The following is a 27,089-nucleotide window of genomic DNA, read 5'->3' as shown; positions in this document are numbered from 1 at the left end:
TGTTTTTCTGGACTGATGGGGAGGATGGAGGAAGAGGGTACAAGGGTGTGCTTTCAGGCAAAGATTCCTGGAAATTGCCCTTTCTGATCAGAAATGTGGTATCCCCAGAGAGCCTTGAGAGTTTTGCCTTCTTTTTATTGAACCACAGGTTGAGAGTGGGATTTATTGATCTTGGGGATTGTGTTTTTGCTTTGGTTTCATTGTTCACTTTTCTTTTCATTCTGTTTTCTCTGTCTCCTCCTTCCCTTTTTACTGTTAAAGGTAGTTCCTGATATGTTCCAAGTTTCAGCCTCACCTCTGTGATCTCTGGTGAATGATATACTCAGTTGTCTTCCCTTCCTGTTTTCTAGTTGTTAGGGCTTTTTTTGGTGGGGCGGGGTGGGGCAGGAAGATCAGCAGCAGGTATGGTCCTTTCTTTTACCACCAGATTCAGGTTACAGTTAATTCCTTCCTGCTTCCATTAATGCCTTTAACATCCCTCTCAACCATGAGAAACCACCACAATAACAAAATGCCTGCAATTGCTTTTCTACCTGCCCATGAACTGCAGTCATGTCTCCTAACTGCAGCTCTGTTAGTTTGGGAAAGCACATTAACATAGTTACTTGTGGGGAGGTGGTCTCACATTGTTTTCCCCGACCTGCTTTCCCACTAACTTCCTTGATGTCCTCCCCAAAGCAGCCTGATTATAGGTGATTGATGGCCATGTCCACTCCATGGACAATAATCTGTTATTATTTGTTCTTTGTTTTCAATGACATCAGGAAGACGATGTCTTGACTTGAGTGAATTGGATTTAAGTGAGGGAGGCAGTGCAAGGTCATCAGCCTCCCTCTCTCTTTCACGGTCAGTCCAAGTCCAGTGGCAAGACATAAATCAAGACAACTGGAGATGGCCCTGGATGCAGTGGGAGCCTTCTTAAACTAAGTTCTTTTTCAGGCCTCAGTTTGTCTGAGACAATAACCATTCAGTAATGAGAGGCTCAATAAGAATGGAGGACCAAGATGGCCTCCTTTGTCTACACCTTCCTGCATTAGAGAGCCTAGGATCTTTTCCTTCTGGGCTATTCTAAGATCAATTCATGGTAACCCATGCCTTCTATATCTTAAAATCAAATCCCTGGTTTTTGTTTGTTGGCTTTAAATCAAAATATAGAATTTTACATACCCTGATTGTTTCATTTTGCCCTTTTTAGGGGAAGTTATTTCAACCTGTTAAGGAAGATCTTTTGAAATCTCAAGTCTCACCAGTCTTATTAGTTTCAATTCATTGGCAGGTTTGATAAACACACCTACTTATTCTGTTTTACACGTAGACACTAAATAGCACGAGGCCCAGGCCAGGCTGGCATTAATCCATTGATCAAACTCTGTAAAACCTGCTGAAATTCTTCATAGTTTGACTCCGTATCTTAAATACAGAAAACTTATCCTACTTGTTCAAAATTCCCCCTCCTCGTATAACTTCATTCACTTATTGGGCATCTACTCTGTGCAGTGTCTCATTTGGAGCTGAGGGTGCCAAAGATGTCACAGACTCTGTCTTCAAGGAATTTGTATATACACAGTGAGCATGCTGGAGAATGTAATTGGAGCAATTGGGATAGCTTATCTTTGGTTAAGGAAACTAGGAAGTATTTCATAAAGAAAAAGGGGCCTGAGTTGTACCTTGAATAACAATCAAAGACATAAAATAATAGTTTATATTTATAGAGAGCTTATCACCTTGTAGAGCAATTCACACAATTCTCATTTGAACCTCCCAGCAACCCTGGTAGGTAGGAAATGAAAATATTCCCATTTTACAGATGAAGGTACTGAGTACTTAATACTCAGATTAAGTGACTTGCCTAGGTTCCTATGCTAGTTAGTTTGAGAATGAGGATCTGAGCTGTCTCCTCAGTGCAGGTTCAATGCTGTGTTTCATTACTGGAGGTGACCGAGAGATTCCCTTGCAATTCTAGAGATGTGGGAAGGCAGGGAAGCAGGGAGGCAGGGAGGCAGGGAGGCAGGGAGGTGTTCTGTTTGAGGTTGAGCTTGTCAGTTCCGTTTGGCTGGAATGGAAAGCACATAGAGGGGAGATAGATGGAGGAAACCTGGCAGCTGATTGGGAAGTCACTGGCAGCTGATTGGGAAGTCACTGAGTGCCAGCTGGAGATTCTGTACACTCACATTTCCTCCACTCTCCTCAGTCAGGGAGTAGATGGTCTGTCCTGACTCATGAAATGCAAGTTCTCATGCTGGCAGCCTCCTTCCAGGGCACAGATAGCTTCTCACTTCCTGCTTCCTGGATATGGAGTCAGAAAACTTTTTTGTAATTTGCTCCACCACTCACTCAAATGGGATCTGGAGGCAGGGCATTTCACTGGTCTGGCCCTCTATTTCTTCATTAGGAAAATGAGAATTGGACTGGACCTTGTAAGTCCATGCTGGCTTTAAGAATGTGGCTTTTTGTTTTTTTTTTTTTTTTTTTTTTGTCTCCTAGACTAACTGCTTTCCTTGTGAGCATGCTCTCTATTTTTTCACCCTTGCATCTTTACTCTTCTGATTCCTCCACATCCTCCCTTACAATCTTACCTGTGGATGTGTTCCTTGTTCTTCAAGGATTCTGATTAAATGGTATGTCTTCCATGAAGCTTTCCCTGTCCTCTTATAGCTCTAATGATCTTGGAGGTTCAGAATGCTATGTATTCTATGAGATCCATGGGGAGTGAGCTACCTGAAAACCTCCACCAAAGGGCTCTGCCTTTGGCAGCACTGTCTCATTCTCACCTGATCTCACAATACTCATTTTGGACTTCTGGAGTAAAAAGATTTTGAGAGACTAAGAGGTCTTCTTGTCTAATCTCATTTTACAGAGGAGTAAATGAGACCCAGTAAGAACTGACTTTCTGGTGTCATTGAGCACAGTGGCCGAAGTGGAGTTCAAATCCAGGTCTTCTGACTCAAGTCCAGTTTGCTTAACAATATAGTTCCTCTTAGGTACTAGGCTACTCTCCTTGCCTATGCATGTATGTGCCTGATTCCCTTCTCAGTCTGGGAGCTGTTTGAATGACCTGCCCTCTTTATTATACCTTCCATTAGACTTTCCACATATATCCTCATTCCAGGCCTTCCTCTGGCCATCCCTCATGACTGGAAAGCTCTCCTTGCTCATCCCCACCTCCTAGCTTCTTCAGCTCCAGCTACAATTTCACCTTCTCCAGAAACTTTTCCCCCAATCCACTTTAATTCTAGGGCTTTCCCTCTAGTCATCATTTCCATCCTATCTTGTGTACAGCTTGTTTATATGTGATTTTTTGCATGCTCCCTCCCTTATAAGCCTGTGAGATCCTTGAGAACTGGGGCTGTCTTTTACCTTCCTTTTGCTTAGCACAATACCATGTATATAGTAGGCACTTAATAAAAGCTTATTTATTGGCTGATTTGAGAACAAGGACTGTGTCTGACTTGTCTCTTACATCCTCCAAGGCCAAGACCAGCCCTCTGCACTTAGTAGGTCCTTGGTGAATTTTTGTAGAATGAATTGAATGGATGAATGAATGAATGAATTTATAACCATCACCAGAGGTTTGTTTGGGGAAGGAAGAATTTAGGAAGTGAGAATTTAAGCTTCTCAAGTCTTTTGTCTTTGTCCTTCCCTGGCTTACTAGAGGTGCAACTTTTCTAACATACAATTTCCTTTTTTCAAGAAACACTAATTTTTTTGTCAGAGGGTTCATATTTACAATGTGCCATTGTACACACTTCAGCATCCCAGGTGTAGGCAGGGTAGTAAGCTTCAATTAAGAGATTTGGGCATCCTTAGCAGGCATGGCTTACCAGGTTTGCCCTAGTAGCTTCTAAGGATTGGGAGCCAGCCAACTGCGGGAACAAGCTTCTGCCTTTTCTTCTTGGCAGATGACCAGCATTCATTTTATTCTTTCTTACTGGCTTGTTGTTGTTGATTTTTTTGTGACACTGCCGACAGGAGTGCTGGGCAGGGAGGAGACTGATTCCACCTATAGGAGCTGGATCAGCTTCCTGGCTCTAGGCATTCAGAGGTAAAACAGGGGGAAGAGTACAGTACACATTAGAGCTTACACAAGTTTAGAGTCTTCTCTAAACTCTGATGGACTTTGACAATCTATGTCCAAATTGTCCAGCACAGTGTTGGAAAACAGAGATCCCTTGTTTCTTTGCGCTCATCTAAGCTCATCATCTGAGCCCTTTTGTGAAGCTGAAAGATCAGCCATAGAAAATAGGCCTGCAGTTTTCTGTCCTTTGTGTCTAGGACAGGACTTCCTAAACTGGTGTTCATGGATAGATTTCAGGGGTCCTGTGTGAACTTAAAAAAAAAAAAAGTTTTAATAGTATTTTATTTTTTTCTCAACTATTAAAACAATTTTTAACATGCATTTTTTCATTCTTTTTTTATTATAGCTTTTTATTTACAAGATATATGCATAGGTAATTTTTCAACATTGACAGTTGCAAATCCTTTTGTTCCAACTTTTTCCCTCTTCCCCCTTCCCCAGATGGCAGGTTGACCAATATATGTTTAACATTCATTTTTGCAAAATTTTGAGTTACAAACTTTTCTGCCTCCTCTCCCCTGTTCTTAAAATGACTAAGCAATTTGATCCAGATTTTACATGTGCAATCATGTAAAATGTATTTCTGTTGTAAAATTGTAAGTTTTTGTAATTGTAAAAGAAGAAACAGGCTAAAAGAAAAAGCCCACCAAAAAAAAAAGTGCAAGTAGAATGCTTCCATTTGCATTTAGTCTATCATTTCTTTCCCTTATTATGGATAGTATTTTCTATCATGAGCCCTTTGTTATTGTCTTGTATCATTGTATTGCTGAGAAGAGCAAAATCATTCATAATTTATCATCACACATCAATAACATCATGATGTTGTTTCCATATACAGTGTTTTCCTGATTCTGCTCATTTCACTTTGTTCCAGTTCATGTCAGTCTTTTTTTCCCCAGGTTTTCCTGAAATCTGCCTGCTCATCATTCATGAACTTGTTTTTTAAAATATTATAGTTATTGTATTTTAATATCATTTTTCCTTTACAATTCTCTATTTTATTTTATGTGTTTAATAGCGTGATTCCGAGAAGAAACTCTCAGGCTGTTCCAGACTAACTGGCACATGGCTCCCATTTAAAAAAAAAATATTTATTTATTTTTAATTCACATTGCTTTATGAATCATGTTGGGACATTTTTGCATTGCATCTTACAAAATGCTTCCCTCAAAATGACCCTTGCCTCACACTCTTAGAATTTCTGACTTCCTTTAAGGCCTAGATCGTGTGCCATCCTCTATGGGAAAATTTATCTACTTCTCCTTTTTCTATTTCTCAAAAATCTTGTATGTATTTATCTGTTTGCATACTGTACTCTTCCCAGAGAATGTAAAGCCCTTGAGGGTAGGGACTGTTACTCCTTTTGTGTTTATATTTCTAAAATGTAGTTTTGTACAATGTTTTGTATGTGGTAGTCAGTTAATGAATGGTTTGTTAGATTGAAACAACCTTAGAAGTTCAACTTCCTTATTTTATGGATGAGGAAATTGAGACTCTGAGAATTTAAGTGCTCTGCCAAAAGGTACATCAAGGTAGAATGAGTCCGTGAACGACTCTCCTTTGACTCCAGATCCACTCTAATATGATGTATCAGGTAGAGCATGGTCATTGTACCCATTGTACAAGGGAGGAAATGGAGGCCAAGAGAAGTTAATGGCTTGTCCAGAGCCACATAGTGAGGAAATGGTAGTAGCAATACTCCATCCTAGGTCTTCTGATGCCAGGTCCCCAATGTACTTTCTGTTGTGCTGCACTCCTCTCAATAAAAACCATCATGAATAATTTGAATTTTGGTAATAATATTTTGGAGGTAATATTACAGAAAGACCTGCCATGTCACTATTAAGCATGCCAACTTTTCTGTTGCCACAAGTATGAGAGTGTTAGAATTTCTTTATTTAAATGCAATAGGTCTTGTGCAACAAGAGAACTGTTCAGTTCTGCACACTATTGTATCTAGGATATACGGTGACATATTCAACATGTATAGGACTGCTTGTCTTCAGGGGGAGGGGATGAAGGGAGGGAGGGGCAAAGTCAGAATAGAAGTGAGTGCAAGGGATAATGTTGTAAAAAAATTACCCAGGCATGGGCTCTGTCAATAAAAAGTTACAAAAAATAAAAAAAAAAAGAAAATAAAAAAATAAATGCTATAGGATTCTAGAGTAGGGAGGATCCTTCAAACAGAGAATGTCACAGATGATGTTCTCCAGCACCTGCCCCATATGTGTTCCATGTTTCACTGATTGGGGTGACTTCCCTAAGGTCACACAGCTGCAGCTTTAGATGCCACCCTTAAAATGGCATAACAATGTCTTGGTCTGATGATTCTTTTTAGGAAATGAACATTAGTAATATGTTACCTGTTCTCACATTCAGCTATTCATATCTATCTATCTATCATATTTGCCTATCATATCTTAGTGTTCATTTTGTAGCTTTTCCTTGTTCCCTATGTCTTACAATGGGCTTTGGTCAAAAACAACCTTAAGAAGTTGTTGCTTTGCAGTGTCTTGTTGGGAGATCCCACTGTGGTGTAAGCTATCTCTTCCTCAAATCTGCTTGAATCAGAATTTTCTAGTGTGCTCAAGACCTGTAGGTGTGTCCCATTTTCCCTTGCAAGATTTATCCTTGCACAGATTTGACTTGGGGTGGAAGAGTATAAGCTGGGTCTTCCAGTGTCTGTGTGAAGGATATTTGAAGACAAGTCAGAGGAAAGAGAGCAGGATTAGTTGTGGGGGCTTCTGGAGGACAGGTCTAGGACGGATGGGGTTGATTGCAGTAGCTGATTTTCCTTAAGTGTGATCAAGAACTTGATAATTACTAAGTTGGGTGGGGATTACTTGCAGCCTAGGATTTCAAGCTTTTTATTGGTAAGCATTCAATCTCTTTATAGAGGGGATTCAGCTCTTAGATCTGCAGTTGGACCCAATTGCCTCTGAGGTCATTCTTATTTCTCTGCCTTACCTATAAAGCATTGTTAATGGTTCTCACATAATAATATTTCTTTTTTAGCTTCAAGATTTAAAAAGGCTCATCTTCACAGCTATCAGCTGTGTTTTGCTTTTAAGATTAAGATCCCATAAGAAGGAATCCTGGGGGACAAATAGCAATAATGGCAGCTTGTGATGGTAGAATGCCTCACAGTTTATAAGTACTGTCTTCATAGTGGTTCTGGGAGGTGGGTGCTATTACCATGTTATAGGGGAAACTGAGCTGTTTGCTTGGCCTTCCATAGTGTCAATCTGGAAAATTTATGAGGTTTTTGAAGTCTTTGGCCTTGGCTTCTCACTGCAAAGGAAAGAAACAGCAGTAGCCTTGGAATCTAGGAAGCCTTGGAGTTCTAGACCTCGGATGGCTATTTATTAGCAATATGGACTAGTCATTTCACTTCTTTTAATCTCTGTAAAATGGAGTTAGTAATCCTAGGGCTGTGTCCTTTGTAATGTGGATAGGAGAAAACTGCTTCGTCAATTGTAAATTTACTATGTGATTTTGAGCTATAACAAACATCTGTCCCTAGGATATTCTTCCAAGAGCTTTTCCACTCATAATTATAACATAAGCTTTTGGTTAACGTGCAAATATTTAGACTTGCTGCAAAATATCCATGTAGATTTTCTTTCTGTCAGGTAAAGAGTTAATAGGTGTTTTCTGGTAATTGAAACTGAAAGGATCTGTTTCTTGGTCTTGAGTTGAAGACTGTCGTTGGGAGAAAGAAGTCAAGCTATCTTACCTCAGAGTGCTTATAGTATTAACCATTTCTTGAACTTATTTCTGGGTGTGTACATTGCTAGTTCACAGGAGTGCTTAGCTGGTTTATTTTATTAGCTGATGTTACTTGCAGATAGCTTAGAGGGTTGGAACATGAATAATGATGCTTTTCCCTAGTGATTTACAATATGGAGTTGATCAGACCCAAGAATTGCATGTTTTTGTTCTCCTGGTTTTGTTCCAGTACTGGATTATCGATTTAATTTTATTGAATGAATTGATGAGTGAATGAAAAAGCATTTATTATACACTTTACTTTATGCTATGCACTGTCAAGTGTTCTTAAGTGTCAAGTGTTTTTAAAGACAGTATTTGTCCTCAAAGAGCTTATTCTAGTAAGGAAAGACCACATACAGGCAAGAGGTAACCAGGGAAGGCACTTTTGTTTGGGGAAATAGCAAGCTGGAGTGATGTGGGGTTGAATATGCCCTTATTAGGTAGCATGTGGCCAGGAGAGCTGATGGGATGGGAAACTGAAACATAGACTGATGTTTAGGGTCAGCCAAATATAGTGGGCTAAGTGAGCTAGTTTATACATATATGCTCAGCAATCATCTGAAATAGATTGTAGAAAGGGAGCTCTCCAGTGAGTGAAATAACTTCTCCATTGTGAGGGTGTGGATTCAGGAAGACCTTGGTATGGGCCAGGTGAGAGGAGCAGGTCAGCAGCAGCAAGAAGAGCTGAGAGGGCCTGCCTGGATAACTGGATATCTGAATGATGTGTGAAACTAAAGCTAATCAAAAGTTTTAGTCTGGTACTAGCTGCTTTTGTTGTAGAATCTGATCTGTGCTGATGCAAGTGTTCTTTTTTCAGGGTGGTGGTGGTTGTTTTTAATTTCATCTCAAAATATTGCTGATGTCTCATTGAGGCATGAAAATGATTCAGGATTCTTGAAGGCTATACTAGTGGAGGGTGAGCCCTGGGAAATGTAATACCCACTTTGGGATACCTCTTCAACATGGTGTGCACAGGTTTGTAAGCCCCCACCAGTATGCTTTCCATTAACATCAGACACTGTAGAATTAATGAACTTAAAGAAAGACTTTTCCTAAAATGTCATAGTCAAAGAGTAGCTAAAAATCATTCTGAAAAATCTGAACATACTTTCCTATAAATTTAGCATCCGTGGGGAGAATGGGCACCAAACTTAAAATACAGCTAATGTGAGGGATCCCTGAAAAGAACATATATGCAACTCACATATAAGACAATTCATAATTCTGGTATTGCAGGAATTCAAGATCTTCCTACTTTTTAAAATTTTTATCAGCTTTTTTACTTTTTTCCCCCATGCTACTTCTCTGCTGTATGGTTTCCTCCGCTGCTAGACTGGACTTGTTCTTCCTAGGACATGCTGTTTTTCTTTGTTTGCTTATTTTTCTCAGCAAGTCTGTGCACTGGATATCCTGGGCTTACTTTTCACTGGTTAGCAGTATACTCCATTGTCTTTGATTGCAGCCTCATCCGTAATCCTCTGCTGGGTTACTGTTCTTTCAGAAAGGGTAAAGACCTTCACTTATAACTGGCAAAAGCGTCCCTTAGTTTTGCTAGTTCAGGGTCTCACTTCTGGTTTGTCACCTCTCAGGAAGGAAGTAGGACAGTGTTAGGCTTTGCTTTCCACAACTTTTTCTAGTATAAGGCTTGAGTCCCCGCACTGAGATGCCTAACCCTAAATTTATGGGGGTTATTAACTATATTTTTCAAAGTTTGATTGCTGTTAACCATAAATAGACACTGGTCATTTGCCCTAATTACTAACTGGTGTCTCCTAGTGATCCGTGTAAATGAGTAAGTAAATTTTTGTGCCAATCTCTGTCTGGGGGTAAATTGGTAATCTCTCCTGGCTACTCAGCTACTTTCCTGGCCCTTTTCATTTGCAAATGAAATCTCATAGTATCATATCCCTCATATAGTATCTTTATAAGATGCAAAATTATCCACATAAATCTAAAAGTTCCTCATCTTGTGGTCTCTGTTTATTTGCTTCTGTTGTCATAGCTTACAGATTTGACAGTTTGAAAGGGAAACATCTTTTTTTATCCCTTGCTCAGGAAAATTTGCTATCCCTGCAAGTTGCTTAGATGAGAGACTAGGATATTTTTACGCAAGTGTAACTTGAAAGACCTTAAGCCATTCATCTTGGCACTCTCTGAGAATTTGAGTCATTATTTTCCCTCTGGTCATTTTCTCTCCTGCTGTTGTTGCTCAGGGATCCACATGGGACCACCAGAAGACCATGCTAAGGAAGAACTAATCCATTTGACTGTTCTCTCTAGTACTTTGCATCTCTATCCTCCCAAGAGCCCTTTTCCCTAGCTATTTTATACCCAGGGAGCATGAATGTAAACTTTCCTTGATTTCTATCTTTTCCATAGCTTCAGGAATAAATTGTTCAGTGGAAGAGACTTTTTTTAAACTGGATTTTCACTTTTATTTTTGATCCTAAGGAGATACTGGTATATTGTTAAGTTTTAAGGCTATGGCTCTGATAAGCAAGCATTTGTAGGATTTTCAAAATATTGTGTGACTATGTTTTGATACCAGTATGCTAAGGCAGAGTCTTTAATCACACAGTAGGATTTTCTTTTGTTTTGTGATGTTTTTTATTTGAAGGGGTATCCATTCCCCCCCCCCATAACAATTCTTACTGAATTTGTTGAAGAAATTGTCAATGAAAAAAAAAAGGTCATCCTTATGTGGAAAATGGATCACTAAGTGGCCTTTAATTTGGAGAGTAGTTTTAAAGGTGCTACTGATTGATGTACATAGCAAGGTGACATGTTTTAGTTTGCTAAATCATGTAATATCCAAAAAACTAAAAAAATTTTTAGTTTTACTTTTTTAAACATTAAGCTTCATAACTGTTACAATTTTATTTCCTTTAAACTGTATTTATAGTTATAATTCCATCAAATTTATATGATTTTCTACTATATGTTATAATGTTTAGATTAAAAAGATTAAAAAAAAAAAAAAACAACTTTTGACGAAAGTATACTGCCATGCTGGCATAACTATATAAAAGATATGGAATGTTATTTCATATCAAGATATGAACTGTTCGACAGTTTGGAATAATTCATTGCTTAATATAAAATTGGGAAACTTTATTATGCAATTACAAACATTTTATTACGTAATTTAAATAATTTTTATATAACATGTAAGTATAATAATACCCTTATAAGCCTGTCATTTAGTGACGTATACCAAAACAAAGGTTTGTATTTGTGTGTATTAGTCATAAGCACTACCATTGCCTCTGGGAAAGACACAACTGTTGACTGCCCTGTTGTTCTATGGTGAATTCTCCCATTCCCGGAGTATTGCCTTTCCCAATAAAAGATGTGATCCTTTAGGGCAAGAATTATTTAGCTTTTGTATTTGTGTCTCTACTATAGCTTACTACTTAGAAGTTTAATATACTTTTTATTCATTTATTCACACCACATGGTCAAGACTTAGGATACTGTTCTGTTGGCTAAAAGGTTTGAGTCTAGCTTATTACAGGGCACATACCACTATAGTGGTCAGTTGGGTGATTCATTCTTTGGCCATAGCAATCCATTAAAAAGATAAAATTACAAAGTGGCCCAGCCCAGTGTGATGGCCTTCTACTTTTTTCCAGAGGATAATTAGGAAGTCTTAAACATACTGAGCCTGAATAGCGTCATAAAAAATAAAATTGATTGTTTTAAAAGATAGAAAATGTAAGATTATTATGTGGGAGCCATTTCAGAATCAGCTATCTCTGTATACTTGCAATGTTGACCTGTTAGATCAAAGGCCAAAATCAATATCAGAGAAGGATAGGGTTGAAATGATAATACTGGAATAGTTAAAAGCTGAAATTCTGTCTCTTTAAACAAGTTGCTAACTGGGTAAAACTAAAGACATTGATTCTGATTATCACTACCTCACCCAAAGGAGAATTAGGGAAAAAATCAATTTAGTATGCAAGCTTATTTGTCAAGTGTTCAAGAGGTGATTTGTGGAGGATTACAGTGGTCTGGCCTCAGAAACAGTGAAAAGCAATAATAAGGAAATCAACCTCAAAAAACTTGACATAAGATTTAGTTTTGTTGTTTTAACCCTAAAAGGATTTGAAGAAGAACCTGGAAGGACAGCAAGTGGACACAAAATGGAATGGACCTATCAGCATTTCTGTAACATGTCTGACCTACTCAGTTAATGTCAGTGATTCCCTGTTAATTACAAGATCACATATTAAATACTCCAGCATTCAATGCTCTTTTCATAATCTTGTCCCTTCCTGTTTTTCCATGATTAGGCTTTGTTCTTGGGGAGTAAGTCAGTCAGCATTTATCAAGCACTATTTGTGTGCCAATCAGGCACGATGCTAAGTATTAGGGATATGAGAATTGCTGCTGTTGAATGTAGCTACCAGGGACAACCTGACACTGACCCTCTGGTTGCAGCCAGTCTTGGGATATCTCTGGAAACTCCTTGTTGCTACATTTGGATTCTGCTTTCTGACCAGATTCACCATCCCCAGCCTCCTTCTGTTGGTATGCAAAGCAATTTATGTTACAGCTTGGCAGGACTGGGCTTTCCTTGAGACTATTTAAACCCTGCCCCCTTTGCCCTTCTTGGGCATTCTAGGGACTTCTGTGCTATGTGGTGTTCCGAATGGAAAGTCTCCTGCCCTGGGTAAAGATTCTGTTCTTGCTGCTTTTGTAATCTTTTTTATTTTAGGTTGACATGATTCCTCACTTCATCACACAATCCATCCTCCTGACTTGATGCTTTTTCACTAACTATTCCCCATGTCTAGAATGGTCCCCCTCTTCTACTTCCTGGCTTCCCTATTACAAATCTACCTTATGCATGGATGTTATTAATAACCTCAACCTTCTACCCCAGAACAAAACCTAAGAAAACAGCAGGATCAACTAATTGATATCTCTGCTTTTTCATTTTTCTAATTTTTTATCAAAAGGATATTTACTGGTTTGGAGAGGACCCACACACCTGCTTTCAAAGTGATTCCACAGCCTACTACACCTTCTCTATTACACATTAGCCTTAGAGGTGTAGACAATACATGATCCTATTAGGTTTTAACACAGCATTTTTTATTATGAAAAAAGCATTTGGCTTATATCCATTGTTTCAGATCCTGCCCGTGCAAATATAAGAACCTTATAAAGCTGTAATTTGTCATTCACATAAAGGGATTTTGTATATTGAAAGACAAGACAATTCTGTCCCTTTATTAAATGCCTTTTTTTTTTTTTTTTTTTTTGCTAGCTAAAAACCAAAACACCAATTTTTGTCTCCAGGATTTTATCTTTTTAAATGTCAATTTTTACTGATGTCTTTTGTTTTTACATAACCTTCATTTCTCAGTTTATCCCTCCCTTTCAGAAAACAACTTTTATAACAAAGACTGAAGTGGGATTAGGGGTGGGAGCAGAGAAGGATTTTTGGCAATATCAGTCAGTAACTGATAACAAGTTCTCCATATAAGGTGTTGCATTTCACATCCATTGTCAGCACTCTTTCAGAAAACTGAGAGAGGTGCATTCTCATAGCTTTTCTTAGTATAATTTTACAGCGCTCGGTTTTAGGATTTTTGTTGTTTTTCTTACCATTTCCATTTTTATAATCCTCATGCATACTGTTTTTAACTTTCTTTTCTTTGTATTTGTTGTATAACTTCCTGTGCTTCTTTGTAGTTTTCATTTTCATTAATTGTTATTGCATAATGCTATTTTGTTACACAGAAGTAACAAGTAAAAATTTATTTAACGATTCCCTAATTGACGGCTATTTCCCTTTTGTCTTTTAAATTTATTTTATTAATTCTGAATTTACATGCCCTGTCAAAATATTTTAGGTACATCCTTTTCCCCAGAGCTAAGGCCCAGCAAGCTGGCTGTGCCCTGAGTTGGGCATAAAAACAATCTGCACTCTGGATGATCGTGCCCTATGAGATGTATTGCTTTGACCAGTACTTGGTGTTCACTGAAGGATTCGTGATTTTAGCTCCCCCTATTTCCCAGGAGCCTGAGAGCCAACCTCTGTCATACCTCTTGACATGCTCACAATCCCTGTTCTTTGTAACTTCTAAGGGAACCATACCAGGTATCACTCCTATTCCCACTGCTTCTGTACTCACTGTGGACAATAAACAAAGGCAGGACTCAGGAATGCCTGCATTGTCCATGTATGAGTCTGCTATAGGAAATGCTACTCAAGGCCTGAGAATGATTGGGTCACGGGGCATGTCTATAAGGCACTGGCTCTGCCTCAAGATAAGCTCTCCTCCTTAGGAAGGGGTACTTCTACTAGTAAGTGCTTTCTTCATTTTGAAATTAATTAAACATCTGTTGGATCCCTGACTCTCCCATCTCTAGTCCGCTCTCTTCGATTCTGGCCAACCATAGTTTAGGGGCCAGTTCTGATCAAGTTGACAGTCCTCACAATGAACATTTCCATTCACACAGTGGAATCGAAAAAAAGGGAAATGTGTTTGGAAAAAAGTTATATACCCCATACATTATTTTCATAACTTTGTACTCTCTGTTCATCTTTTGAAATTTGTTTGGGAGCAGTATTGCTATTGCTAACTTGCTTTCTCCCGAAACAAAACAGAAGAAAAATTCCTGGTAATAAATAAGCATAGTTAAGCAAAATTCATTCACATAGTAACCATTCACAAAAGTGTATGTTTCTTTCTGCATCATAAATCTTTGTCTGGGAAAAGATACTATGCTTCATTTTAGGTCCCATGGAGGTAAGATTTGTTTTAACTTTGTTCAGAGTTCTTAAATCTTTCAAAGTTGTTTTTCTTGACTATGTTGTCAATGTATAAATTATACTTCTGGCTCTGCTTACTTCTCTCAGTTTCAGTTCCTACTCCCCAGGAGTCTTTGAAAAGGTCTCATCAGTTACTAAAGAGCAATAAATTTCCATTATATTTTTATACCATGATTTATTTAGCCATTCCCCAATTGATTGACACTTTATACCTTCCAGTTCTTTTCCTTTTCTTTTAATTTCTTTTTAAGATCAGGTTGTAGAAACAATATTGTTGCTGTTTTTCAATTTTTTCCTCCTAGGTATTTTTATTTTTGTTGGGAACCATTCCCCGCTCTTTCCCCATTTGATGTGTTTTCACATCAAATTAAATGTGTATTTCTGTGTGTGTTGTTTAGTCTTCCTTTGTCTATGTCAGATGAATGGGCTTATCTTATACCTCTGCTACCCTCATTTTTTCCTCTGTTTATATGCTCTTCTAATACATACCAAATATGAAAAATATCAAAACAAGCAGAACCAGGAATACATTGAACACAATAACAGCAAGAAGGTGCAATGATAAACTATGAAAAGCTTGGTTCTTCTCAGTAGTTCAGTGATCCAAAACAATTCCAATAGACTTTGGACAGAAAATGTCATCTGCAGCCAGCCCAAGAATTAAGGAGACTCAATGTAAATCAATACATGCTGTGTTCACTTCTTTTTGTTGTTGTTGCTGTTGTTTTTTCTTTTTTTTTTTCCTTTTCCTTTATTTTATAACAACTTTTTATTGACAGAACCCATTCCAGAATAATTTTTTACATTATCCCTTGCACTTGCTTCTGTTCCGATTTTCCCCTCCCTCCCTCCACCCTTTCCCCTAGATGGCAAGCAGTCCTATATATGTTAAATATGTTGCAGTATATCCTAGATACAATATATGTTTGCAGAACCGAACAGTTCTCTTGTTGCACAGGGAGAATTGGATTCAGAAGGTAAAAATAACCTGGGAAGAAAAACAAAAATGCAAATAGTTCACATTCATTTCCCAGTGTTCTTTCTTTGGGTGTAGCTGCTTCTGTCCATTATTTATCAATTGAAACTGAGTTAGGTCTCTTTGTCAAAGAAATCCACTTCCATCAGAATACATCCTCATACAGTATCATTGTTGATGTATATAATGATCTCCTGGTTCTGCTCATTTCACTCAGCATCAGTTCATGTAAGTCTCGCCAGTCCTCTCTGTATTCATCTTGCTGGTCATTTCTTACAGAACAATAATATTCCATAATATTCATATACCACAATTTACCCAGCCATTCTCCAATTGATGGGCATCCATTCATTTTCCAGTTTCTAGCCACTACAAACAGGGCTGCCACAAACATTTTGGCACATACAGGTCCCTTTCCCTTCTTTAGTATTTCTTTGGGATATAAGCCCAGAAGTAACACTGCTGGATCAAAGGGTATGCACAGTTTGATAACTTTTTGGGCATAATTCCAGATTGCTCTCCAGAATAGTTGGATCTGTTCACTATTCCACCAACAATGCATCAGTGTCCTAGTTTTCCCGTATCCCCTCCAACATTCATCATTATTTTTTTCTGTCATCTTAGCCAATCTGACAGGTGTGTAGTGGTATCTCAGAGTTGTCTTAATTTGCTCTCTGATCAGTAGTGATTTGGAACACTCTTTCATATGAGTGGTAATAGTTTCAATTTCATCATCTAAAATTGTCTGTTCATATCCTTTGACCATTTATCAATTGGAGAATGGCTTGATTTCTTATAAATTAGAGTCAATTCTCTATATATTTTGGAAATGAGGCCTTTATCAGAACCTTTAACTGTGAAGATGTTTTCCCAGTTCGTTGCTTCCCTTCTAATCTTGTTTGCATTAGTTTTGTTTGTACAAAGTCTTTTTAATTTGATATAATCAAATATAATATAATATTTTATATTTATATTTATAAATATAAATATAATAAATATAATGAAAAAAAATCAAATGAAGGTGGCCTTGCTGTACCTGATCTAAAACTATATTATAAAGCAGCAGTCACCAAAATCATTTGGTATTGGCTAAGAAATAGATTAGATGATCAGTGGAATAGGTTAGGTTCACAAGACAGAATAGTCAACTATAACAATCTAGTTGTTTGACAAACCCAAAGATCCTAACTTTTGGGATAAGAATTCATAATTTCATAAAAACTGCTGGGATAACTGGAAATTAGTATGGCAGAAATTAGGCATAGACCCACACTTAACACCATATACCAAGATAAGATCAAAATGGGTCCATAATCTAGGCATAAAGAACAAGATTATAAATAAATTAGAGGAACATAGGATAGTTTATCTCTCAGACTTGTGAAGGAGAAAGAAATTTGTGACCCAAGAGGAACTAGAGACCATTACTGATCACAAAATAGAAAATTTTGATTATATTTTATAATACAATATAATATATAATATTTATATTATAATATTTATATATAATACAATATTTTTTCATTGATGGGGAAATTGGACTTTCTTTTTTTTAATTGAAGTTTTTTGTTTTCAAAACATATGCAAGGATAAATTTTCAACATTGACCCTTGAAAAACTTTGTGTTCCAATTCCCGCCCCCCACCCCCCGCCCTTTTCCCCCATCGCCTCCCCTATATGGCATGTAATCCAATATATGTTAGACGAGGTAAAAATATGTGTTAAATCCAATGTAGGCATACAACTATCTTGCTGCACAAGAAAAATCAGATCAAAAAGTAAGAGAGAGAAAGAATAAAATTCAAGCAAACCACAACAAAAAGGGTGAAAATGTTATGTTATGATCCACCTTCAGTTCCCACAGCCCTCTCTCTGGGTGTAGATGGCTCTCGTCATCACAAGATCATTTTTAAATATTCCCTAGTACTCAATTTAGCGTATGGCACATAAACAGTTTGTCAATGTTTTTTGACTAATTGGTTGCTCAAATCATGTGAGCAAAGGTATAGAAATTGGAAAGGGCAAGACCAGAAATCAGGGACAAGGAATGTTTCTGTTTTTGGAGCCTTTAGAGGTGATTCTTTAAAGGAACCAGATTGTAGAAGTAGGCAAGGGGAGCTGGTTGTCAGATTGTAGAGAACCTTGAATTCTGGGATTGGGAGTTTATCTTGTATTTGATAGACATTGGAAAGCCACTGGATATTTTTGAATAGAAGAGGATGTATTCAGAGGACTTGTTCTTCCTGAAGATTAATCAAGCAGCATAGGGAGGATGGATTTGCTGAGGAAGAGATTGGAGCCTGGAATATTCATTAGGATGTGGTTTCAGTTCTTTAGGAGAAGTAAAAACTCAAAGTAGGATGAATTGCAGTGTAAGATAAGTTTTGTTTTGTAGGGAGAATTGATAATGGGCAGCTAGGTGGCACAGTGGGTAAAGTGCTAAGCCTGACTCCAGAACTTCCATCAGATACTTACTAATTGGTTTCTCCTGAGCAAGTCCTTTAACCCTCTTTGTCTCAATTTCCTCATCTGTAAAATAAGCTGGAGAAGGAAATGGCAAACCATTACAGTATCTCTGTTTAAAAAACACCAAATAGGGCATAAAGAATTGGGCATGAGCAAAAAACAACTAAACAACAGACAGTAAAATTGATAGACTTTTGTAGCTGGATATGGGTGGCAAAATAGGAAGGTTAAATAATTTCTACTCTAGGCTTTGAGTTGGTGATCCCAGCTGATCTTTCCCATGCTGGTCACCCTTTTGAATTCACCTTAACTTGTGTATGTCCCCTTTAAAGCAGTATTGGGCATTGCTCATTGTATATAGAGTGCCTTGGTCTCTGGTAATTCTGAAAGGAGGACCTTCAGGGAGGCCATCATAGTCACCTGTTTTCTTTTCTTTTCCCAGGCCATATATGACTGCCCCTTCCTACCCTTACCCAGATTCCATCAACAGACAACATTGCCTGGACACCAACTATGCACCTGTGGGCTCTGCCAGCTTCTTACCAAAAAATGGTGATTTTCCTCAGGTAAGTTCCTCCTGCCCTAATATGTATGCCCCAGGATTATTTGGGGCTTTAAACCAGACTTGCTTTTGGAACAGATTTGAATGGTCTTTTTGGAATGCCTCCTAGGGAACCTGAAGGCACCCTCAACCATTCCCTTTACCAACTTGTCTTTTGGGATCTTGTTTTTTTTTACTCTTTGCTGGGTGATTTTAGTTGGTGGTGATGCTTTTGAAAGGGTATATGAGACATTTTCTTCAGCAGAGATCCTGTAGCTAGGGTGTTCAGCAGGCTTTAGCTGCTTCTGAAGCTTTCCTCTTCTGTCAGAGTACCATGGCTTCCATATGCAGAGGCCTGGTTTGGTCGACTTTGTAGGGTGCCTGGGCAAGACATCAGCATGACCTCCATTACCTAGTCATGTCCTGAAGTGATTGTTTTGCTTGTCAAAGTCCTTCAGAGAGTTCAAAGTCCTCTAGTTTTAGATGGAGGAAATGGCTTTTCCCAGTTGTGAAATCTTCTCTGGAAGCCCGTGCTATAGGCTAGACCCAGAGGAGTATCACGTAGTTTCACGTTGTCGTGGTAACTGAACTTGGAATTTTGAATCAAGGCCCCAGTGTCCCATCCCAACACTTAGAATTGGGAGGGCACTTTTCTGGGAAGAGTACTGCCTGTAGAATATAAAAAACTTCTCTGCCTTATCAGTTATGTGACATTTAACAAATCACTTATCCCTTTGGAGTTTTCTTGGCCAACTGAAGGTTTAATTCCATGATTTCCTAAGGTTTCTCTCTATAATATATCTCATTTCTCTCCCTGTTCATTCTCACTGTCATTGTATTTTAACACCTCGTGACATCTATCTAGCCTGGACTGAAAACTGCGACATGGATCTTCATACCACTAGTTTCTTCTCTGTTCAATCCATCTTCCAAATTCTGTCAAAGGAATCTTCTTAATACCTTGCTTTCCAGCTCAGAAACCTTCAATAATTCTATGATGACTATAATTTCAGCTATAAGTTCCTTAGTCGGCATTCAAGGTCCTCTGTAATTTGTCTCCATACTATCTAGATTTTTCTCAAACTACTCCTATTTATGTCCTATATACATTAGCCAAGCTGATTACTTCATTGTTTCCTATTTTGCCTTCATTTGTGCATGCCTAAAATGGACTGCTTCCAAATCTAGAATTAGTTATTTTGACATCTCCTACATTTCCCTTGTGAGGAGAGCCCCTCTTCCCTTTGTCTACTTTCATGGCCCAGCTCAAGTGATACCGCTCCCATAAAGCCTTCCTTGAATCCTTCTCAGAAGTTTTCCCTTTCCCTTCTCTATTTGACTTTTTCTATGTGAGGTTATCATAGCTATTTGTACACATATTCACTCTCCTCCTAGTATAAGCTTCTTTGGAGCAAGAATTGTATCATTTTTAAAAATCTTGTATCTCTAGCATCTGACAAGTTATTCCTCCCTTCTAGTGGTATCAACCTTGCAGACTTTATCTTAACATGATGATAATAACATTATTTTTGTTGTTTTATATTTTTATTTATTTTGTCAAACATTTCCCAATTTAATCTGAATTAGAGTATTTCTTGAGAAGAACAGTGTGTACCCTTTTTTCTCTGGATCCTCTATTTTTAGCACAATGCTGGGCACATAGAAAGCACTTAATAAACAAATGCTTTTTCATTCATTCATTTAATTCATACATTTCCATAATACTTAATTGTTTGTCAGTTCCTTTTGCCTTTCTTCTGAGCCAGTGAAGTGGCAGCAGGGTGTTTTCAACGAGGTACTCATCCAGGATGCATGGATTTGAATGACTGCTCTGACACTTAATAGTTCTGTGACAATCAATTGGCAACTCACATAACCTCTCTGAGACTGTGTTTGCTCATCTGTAAAATCAGGTTGGGCTAATAATAGCGACAATCATAGGAGCAGACATTTTTATAGTGCTTGAAAGCTTGCAAAATGTTGAAATACTTCTCTCATTGGAGTCGCACCAACAACCCTGAGAGACGGTGTGCTGGGTTTCGCTTAAAAGGACTAGATTGCAGACTGGCTCTTTTCCATATTGCCTCGGTGACTTCGGACAAGAGCACATTTCAGTTCCCCTGTCAGTTTTATATGGAGGGGTATGTATTTTACTGGGCAATGCAAAGGCAAAACAAGCCCTGTCTTCAAGGAGCTTCTATTCTAGATGGAACAGCAAGGTGATCTCTGAGGTCTCTTCCAGTTCTCGATCCACAAGGCTGTAAACCACAAGGTAGAGAGGTCCCTCAGCTCCTTCCCAAGCTCCCGCTCTCTGTTACCCCCACAGTAGCCAGTCTGTGTCAGTTATTGTGTCGTTTTCTTGACCTTTCTTTTTTCTCCCTGCCTTTTCCTGGGTTGCCCCTATGCCTGGAATGCTCTCCCTCCTCACCTCTGCTCCTGGCTTCCCCAGCCTCCTTCCTCTCCAGGAAGCCTTTCCCCATGCCCCTCTGTTCCAGCGCCTTCCCCTTGTGGAGTCTATTCAGTTCATCCTGCAGAGAGCTTCCTGTCTCCCCGGCCGGTCCCTTTTGCGCTGGGTTACCAGCGTCTTCCTCACCCCCGTAGTTGTTTTGCTGTGAGTCGGGTCCCACCATCACGTCGCCCCTGCCGTTTATTCAGCTGCCTATCGGCAGAAGGGCCTAGCTGTGGGTGAACCGGCTCCAGACGGCACTTCCCTTTTGGGGCCGAAGGGGATGGGGAGCGGACTTCGCGCCGGTGCGTCGGGCTTGTCCAACTGTCGTCCTGCCGTCAGGCCACACGCTGCGTGGCGTCTTTTGCTCTCTGCTTCCTTGACCCATTGGCTTGTCCTGACTGAGCTCTGGCTCCTGATCCCAGGGGTTCCTGTGCCTTTGGGCGTTCCCACTCCTGACCTCCTCGTTAACGCTCCCTGACCTCCACCTCATATGCTTGGCCCTGATAGGCAAATAGCGGGTCCAGTGGGCAGTGTGCTACGGGGAGGAAGGCCTGGGGTCAGAGGTGGCCTCAGACACTTGCTGGTTGTGACTTGGCAGGGACCTGACAACATTTAACTTCTATCCGTCTCAGTTGGTTCAACTGTAAAATGGGGATTTATTGACACTTTACAGCACTTAGTTTGTAGGATTGTTGTGAGGACCAAGTAGATTCTGTTTGTAGAGGGCTCTTAGCACAGTGCCCAGCACATAGTAGCTCTATATACATGTTTATTCCCTTCTTCCCTAAAATCCTAGCACCTGCCTGCCTGATGTAGGTAGGATAGAGACTTTACTCTGGATCTGACTTAAGGGGAGTTTCCTCCTTTAAGGGAATGTGGTCAGGGGATGGTGGCCCTGATGAGGCTGGTTGTAAATGCTCATGGAAAAGGGACCTGGGAATATGGTTCCTTTGAGTGCACTTGAACTATCTTAGCATCAGATTTCTTGGTTTTGTAATTTATCATTCTCCTCTTCTCTGAAGTGTGCTGTCTGTCAGCTCTTCTCTCCTCCCCCACCCCTTATTGGTTAAATTCATTTTGGAAAGCTTCGCTTTTTGCGTGTGAAGGGAGGTGTGTCAGTTGTGGGGACGCAGGAGGACTCCTCTCAGAGCACTGGTACTCTCACCTCTGACTGCGTACTGCTCTCTTCACAACTGGCCTAGGACTCCTTTGCCCAGAATGAGCAGAGGAATAAGATTGAAGGTCATTGTTCTATCTATTGGCATCAGTCAGTCCCAACTGCAGCTGGGAAAGGTCCTTCCAGGACATCCAGTCCCTAAGGATCCTAAGGACCAGAGCAGTTATATGCCCTGCCCAGAACTATTCCCAGATAGCCACCAGACAGTTGGAGGTGCTTCCATGGGGCCAGGCACAAGACCAAGATTCAAGACTTTGGCAAACATTTTGCTTCCTGGGATCTTCCTGCTCCGTTAAATAAAGGGGGTTGAACTGTTTTTCCAAGATCCCTTGCAAGTATAATACCTTCGGCCTTAAAGTGCATCCATGTGAGCTAGGAAGTATAAGCATTCTGGTCCCTGTTTTACAGGACTCTCGCTGTAGTCCTCCTTCCTCTGAATCCTGAGGTTTGCCTTGGAATAGAGTCCACCAGCAAGGCCCACAGACGGAGGGTCCTCCCTCAAGTGACAGACAGACCAGAATAGAAGTCAGGCAGTCTATTGGGTCATTTGAGATTAGTAAGGTAATCCCCTGCTGCAGGAGGTCGTGGGGCGGAATGCTACAGCAGGACTGTGGAAAACATCAGGGAGTAAAAGCGGGATAATTTTCTGAACATTCATTAATTTCCTGGTTGCTTAATGTTTCTGGATCATGGAATGAGAAAGATTAGCTGTGGCCCAGCTGAGTGAGCGGTAAAGGGAGGCTGAGCTCAGGGGCCTCCTGGACAGTACAGACCTCTCAGTGTCCTGAGCTACAATTGTCGCTCCAGCAAGCCCACTGAGTAGCTTTTAGCTGCTTCTTGTAATGCCTCAATGAGGGGGAGCCCCCTGCCTTGCTAGTGTCTATACCACGAACACCAAACTGATTCATTTCATCTTCTTTTGGGACTTTCAGTTCCCTTTAAACTTTTTTATCTGTGTTCTGAGTCCTATTGCCCAGGCCCATGCACAGACCTAGATTCCTACTTCTTTTCACTAGTGTCACAGGTCAGCTATCTTTAACTTCAACTAAATTTGTCTTTCTTTACTTTAGATGTCATCACCATGTATTTCCCTTTCCACTATCCCCTTTCTCCATCTTAAAGTTTGGCATAACAGCAAAAAACAAACCAAGAAAGCATTTATTAAGCACCTGCTGTGTGCCAGGCACTGCTAAGTACTGGAGTAGCTCACAATCTATTGAGGGAAACAACATGCAAATAATAACGTCTAAAGCTATTTTCTGCAGACAAGATTAGAAGGGAAACAATAAACTGGGAAAACATTTTTACAGTCAAAGGTTCTTATAAAGGCCTCATTTCCAAAACATATAGAGAATTGACTCTAATTTATAAGAAATCAAGCCATTCTCCAATGGATAAATGGTCAAAGGATATGAACAGACAATTCTCAGATGAAGAAATTGAAACTATTTATAGACATATGAAAATATGCTCCAAATCATTATTAATCAGAGAATGCAAATTAAAACAACTCTGAGATATCACACACACACCTGTCAGATTGGCTAGAGTGACAGGGAAAGATAATGCAGAATGTTGGAGGGGATGTGGGAAAACTGGGACACTGATGCATTGTTGGTGGAATTGTGAACACATCCAGCCATTCTGGAGAGCAATCTGGAACTATGCTCAAAAAGTTATCAAACTGTGCATACCCTTTGATCCAGCAGTGTTTCTATTGGGCTTAAATCCTAAAGAGACACTAAAGAAGGGAAAGGGACCTGTATGTGCCAAAATGTTTGTGGCAGCCCTGTTTGTAGTGGCTAGAAGCTGGAAAATGAAAGGATGCCTATCAATTGGAGAATGGCTGGGTAAATTGTGGTATATGAATGTTATGGAATATTCTATAAGAAATGACCAGCAGGATGAATATAGAGAGGACTGGTGAGACTTACATGAACTGATGCTGAGTGAAGTGAGCAGAACCAGGAGATCATTATATACCTCAACAATGATACTGTTTGAGGATGTATTCTGATGGAAGTGGATCTCTTCGATAAAGAGAGCCTTAATTGATCAAAGATGGACAGAAGCAGCTACACCCAGAGAAAGAACACTGGGAAATGAATATAAACTGCTTGCATTTTTGTTTTTCTTCCCCGGTTATTTATACCTTCTGAATTCAATTCTCCCTGTGCAACAAGAAAACTGTTCAGTTCTGCACACATATATTGTATCTAGGATATACTGTAACCTATTTAACATGCATAGGATGCTTGCCATCTGGGGGAGAGGGTGGAGGAAGGGAGGGGAAAAATCGCAATAGAAGTGAGTGCAAGGGATAATGTTGTAAAAAATTACCCTGGCATGGGTTCTATCAATAAAAAGTTATTTAAATAAATGAATGAATGAATGAATGAATAGATAGATAGATAGATAGATAGATAAGCAAGCAAGCAAGCTATTTTCAGGACAGATTGGAAATAATCAGCGAGAGGAAGCACTAGAACTAAGCAGAGCTGGACCCTTCCTGTAGAAGGTGAGAAGTTAGCTGGGACTTGAAGGAAGCCAGGGATAGAGAAGCAGAGGGAAGGCCTTCCAGGTCTGGGGACAGCCCTGAGCCCAGAGATGGAGAGTCTTGTTCTAGGAATAGTCCAACCACTTTTTCCTTTGGTACCAGTCCTGGCTTCCATCCTTCCCTCATTAATTCCCATTGACTGGGCACCCCATGGCCAATATAGTGAATCCTATCTCTTCCATTTGTTTTGAAGTTCATTTAAAAACATTTTTTATTAAAGCTTTTTATTTTTCAAAACATATACATGGACAATTCTTCAACATTAGCCCTTGCAAAACCCTATGTTCCAATTTCCACCCCCTTCCTCTATGCCCTCTCTTAGATGGCAAGTAGTATAATACATGTTAAACATGGTAGAAATATATGTTAAATCAAATATATACATACGTGTTTATACAATTACCATGGCTCACAAGAAATAAAAGAGAAGCAAAGTAAAATGCAAGCAAACAACAACAAAAAGAGTGAAAATGCTATGTTATGCTCACATTCCATTCCCATAGTCCTCTCCCTGGATGTTGATGGCTCTCTTCATTGATAAACAATTAGGACTGGCCTGAATCAATTCATTGTTGAAGAGGGCCATGTCCATCAGAATTCATCATCATATAGTCTTATTGTTGCCGTGTATAATGATCTGGTCCAGCTCACTTCACTCAGCATCAGTTCATGTAGGTCTCTCCAGATCTCTCTGAAATCATCCTGCTGGTCCTTTATTACAGAACAATAATATTCCATAACATTCATATACCATAATTTATTCAGCCATTCTCCAGTTGAGTGGTGATCCGTCCATTCAGTTTCCAGTTACTTGCCACTACAAAAAGCACTGCCACAAACATTTTTGTACATGTGGGTCTCTTTCACTTTTTTATGATTTCCTTGGGATAAAGGTCCAGTAGAAACACTGCTGGATCAAAGGGTATCACAGTTTGCTATCCCTTTGAGCATAGTTCCAAATTGCTCTCCAGAATTGTTCACAGCTCCACCAACAATGTATCAGTGTCCCAGTTTCCCCACATCCCCTCCAACATTAGTCATTATCTTTTCCTGTCATTTTAGCCAATCTGAGAGGTGTGTCTCAAAGTTGTCTTAATTTGTATTTCTCCGATCAATAGTGATTCAGAGCACCTTTTCATATGAGTAGAAATAGTTTCAATTTTTTCACCTGAAAATTGTCTGTTCGTATTCTTTTGGTCTGAAGTTCTTGCTTGTGTGGATATTATAAAAGTCCTCTCTTCCCTCTCTGGGCCCAGCAGAATAAGGATGTGGGGATAGATAGATGGCAATGTCTTTTTGATCTGTGATATAATAGCAATAATGAAAGTACATCAATGACAGGATTAAGGGGGGGAGGGGTCACTTTTAAATCTTAAGAACTGACCCTCTGGTGTCACCCCTGATTTCATCCCTACTTCTTTGTCATGAGTGTGATCAAACTAGAAAGGATCAGACTCATTTTATGAGTGGGAAACTGAAGCCCATAGGGAGCAGTGCTTCTCTGTGCATTGCTTATGGGATGAGGCGCAGAGCTAAAATGTCACTTCCTAGGTGTTGTGTGCTGCTCTTGTGACAAGAGGAGGTGATCTATTTCAGACAGCCCCACTGTTTTGAAGAGGGCTGTTTTCCCTTTATCAAACCTTGGAAAAATTAGTAGGGACATTATCGCTCCATTTTCTTTGTGAGAGTTAATTGAGAAGCAGAGGTTCATGGTCCCTGCCCTATAGGAACATCACTTGACAGCTGTGCAGAGGATGGATTAAAGAGGAAGGAGATCAGGGCAGTTAGAGGGCACAATGGATAGAACACTGGTCCTGAGTTCAAGTGCAGCCTCAGAGACTTAACATTTCCTGTCTGTGTGATCTAGTCATTTAATCCCAAATGCTTCACAAAAGAAAAAAGATAAAAGAAAAAAAAAAAGAGGAGGGAGATTTCAAAGAGGAGGACCAGTTTAAAAGCTAATGCAGTAGTATAAATAATAGGGTGGTGAGAGTCTGCAATCTCATCTCATATGAATGAATGCTCATGGTGGTAGTTTATGAGAGGAGAGAAGGACACAGGTTTGAAAGAACTCATGGGAAGAGGAACATCAAGATTTAGAAACTGATTAAATATGTAGAATGATGAAGAATGAGGAGGTCAGAATAAAACCAAGATTACAAACCTGATTGACTGGTAGGATGTGAAAAATGGAATAATAAACATTTGTAGATAAAGGCATTTTAAAACAAATAGAAAAAAATAAACTCTGTGTCCTTCCCTCAGGTCAGTCAGCAGGTCCTGTCCACCA

The 27,089-nt window shown here is 39.4% G+C and overlaps 1 protein-coding gene across 4 annotated transcripts in view; it reads left to right on the top strand.

Moving 5' to 3' along the window:
- Positions 1-27,089, top strand: part of SBNO2 (strawberry notch homolog 2) — a 207,864-nt gene that overhangs the window by 81,809 nt on the left and 98,966 nt on the right. For all 4 annotated transcript variants that reach the window (XM_051972158.1, XM_051972157.1, XM_051972156.1 and 1 more), the window contains exon 4: positions 18,518-18,641. In XM_051972158.1, coding sequence (XP_051828118.1) covers positions 18,518-18,641 — 124 coding nt within the window. The remainder of the gene's footprint in view (positions 1-18,517; positions 18,642-27,089) is intronic.

The sequence above is a fragment of the Antechinus flavipes genome, chromosome 1 (genome assembly GCF_016432865.1).
Source record: "Antechinus flavipes isolate AdamAnt ecotype Samford, QLD, Australia chromosome 1, AdamAnt_v2, whole genome shotgun sequence".
Lineage (NCBI taxonomy): Eukaryota > Metazoa > Chordata > Mammalia > Dasyuromorphia > Dasyuridae > Antechinus > Antechinus flavipes.
Note: the sequence above shows the minus strand (reverse complement) of the source record. Positions and strands in the feature narration are given on the sequence as shown.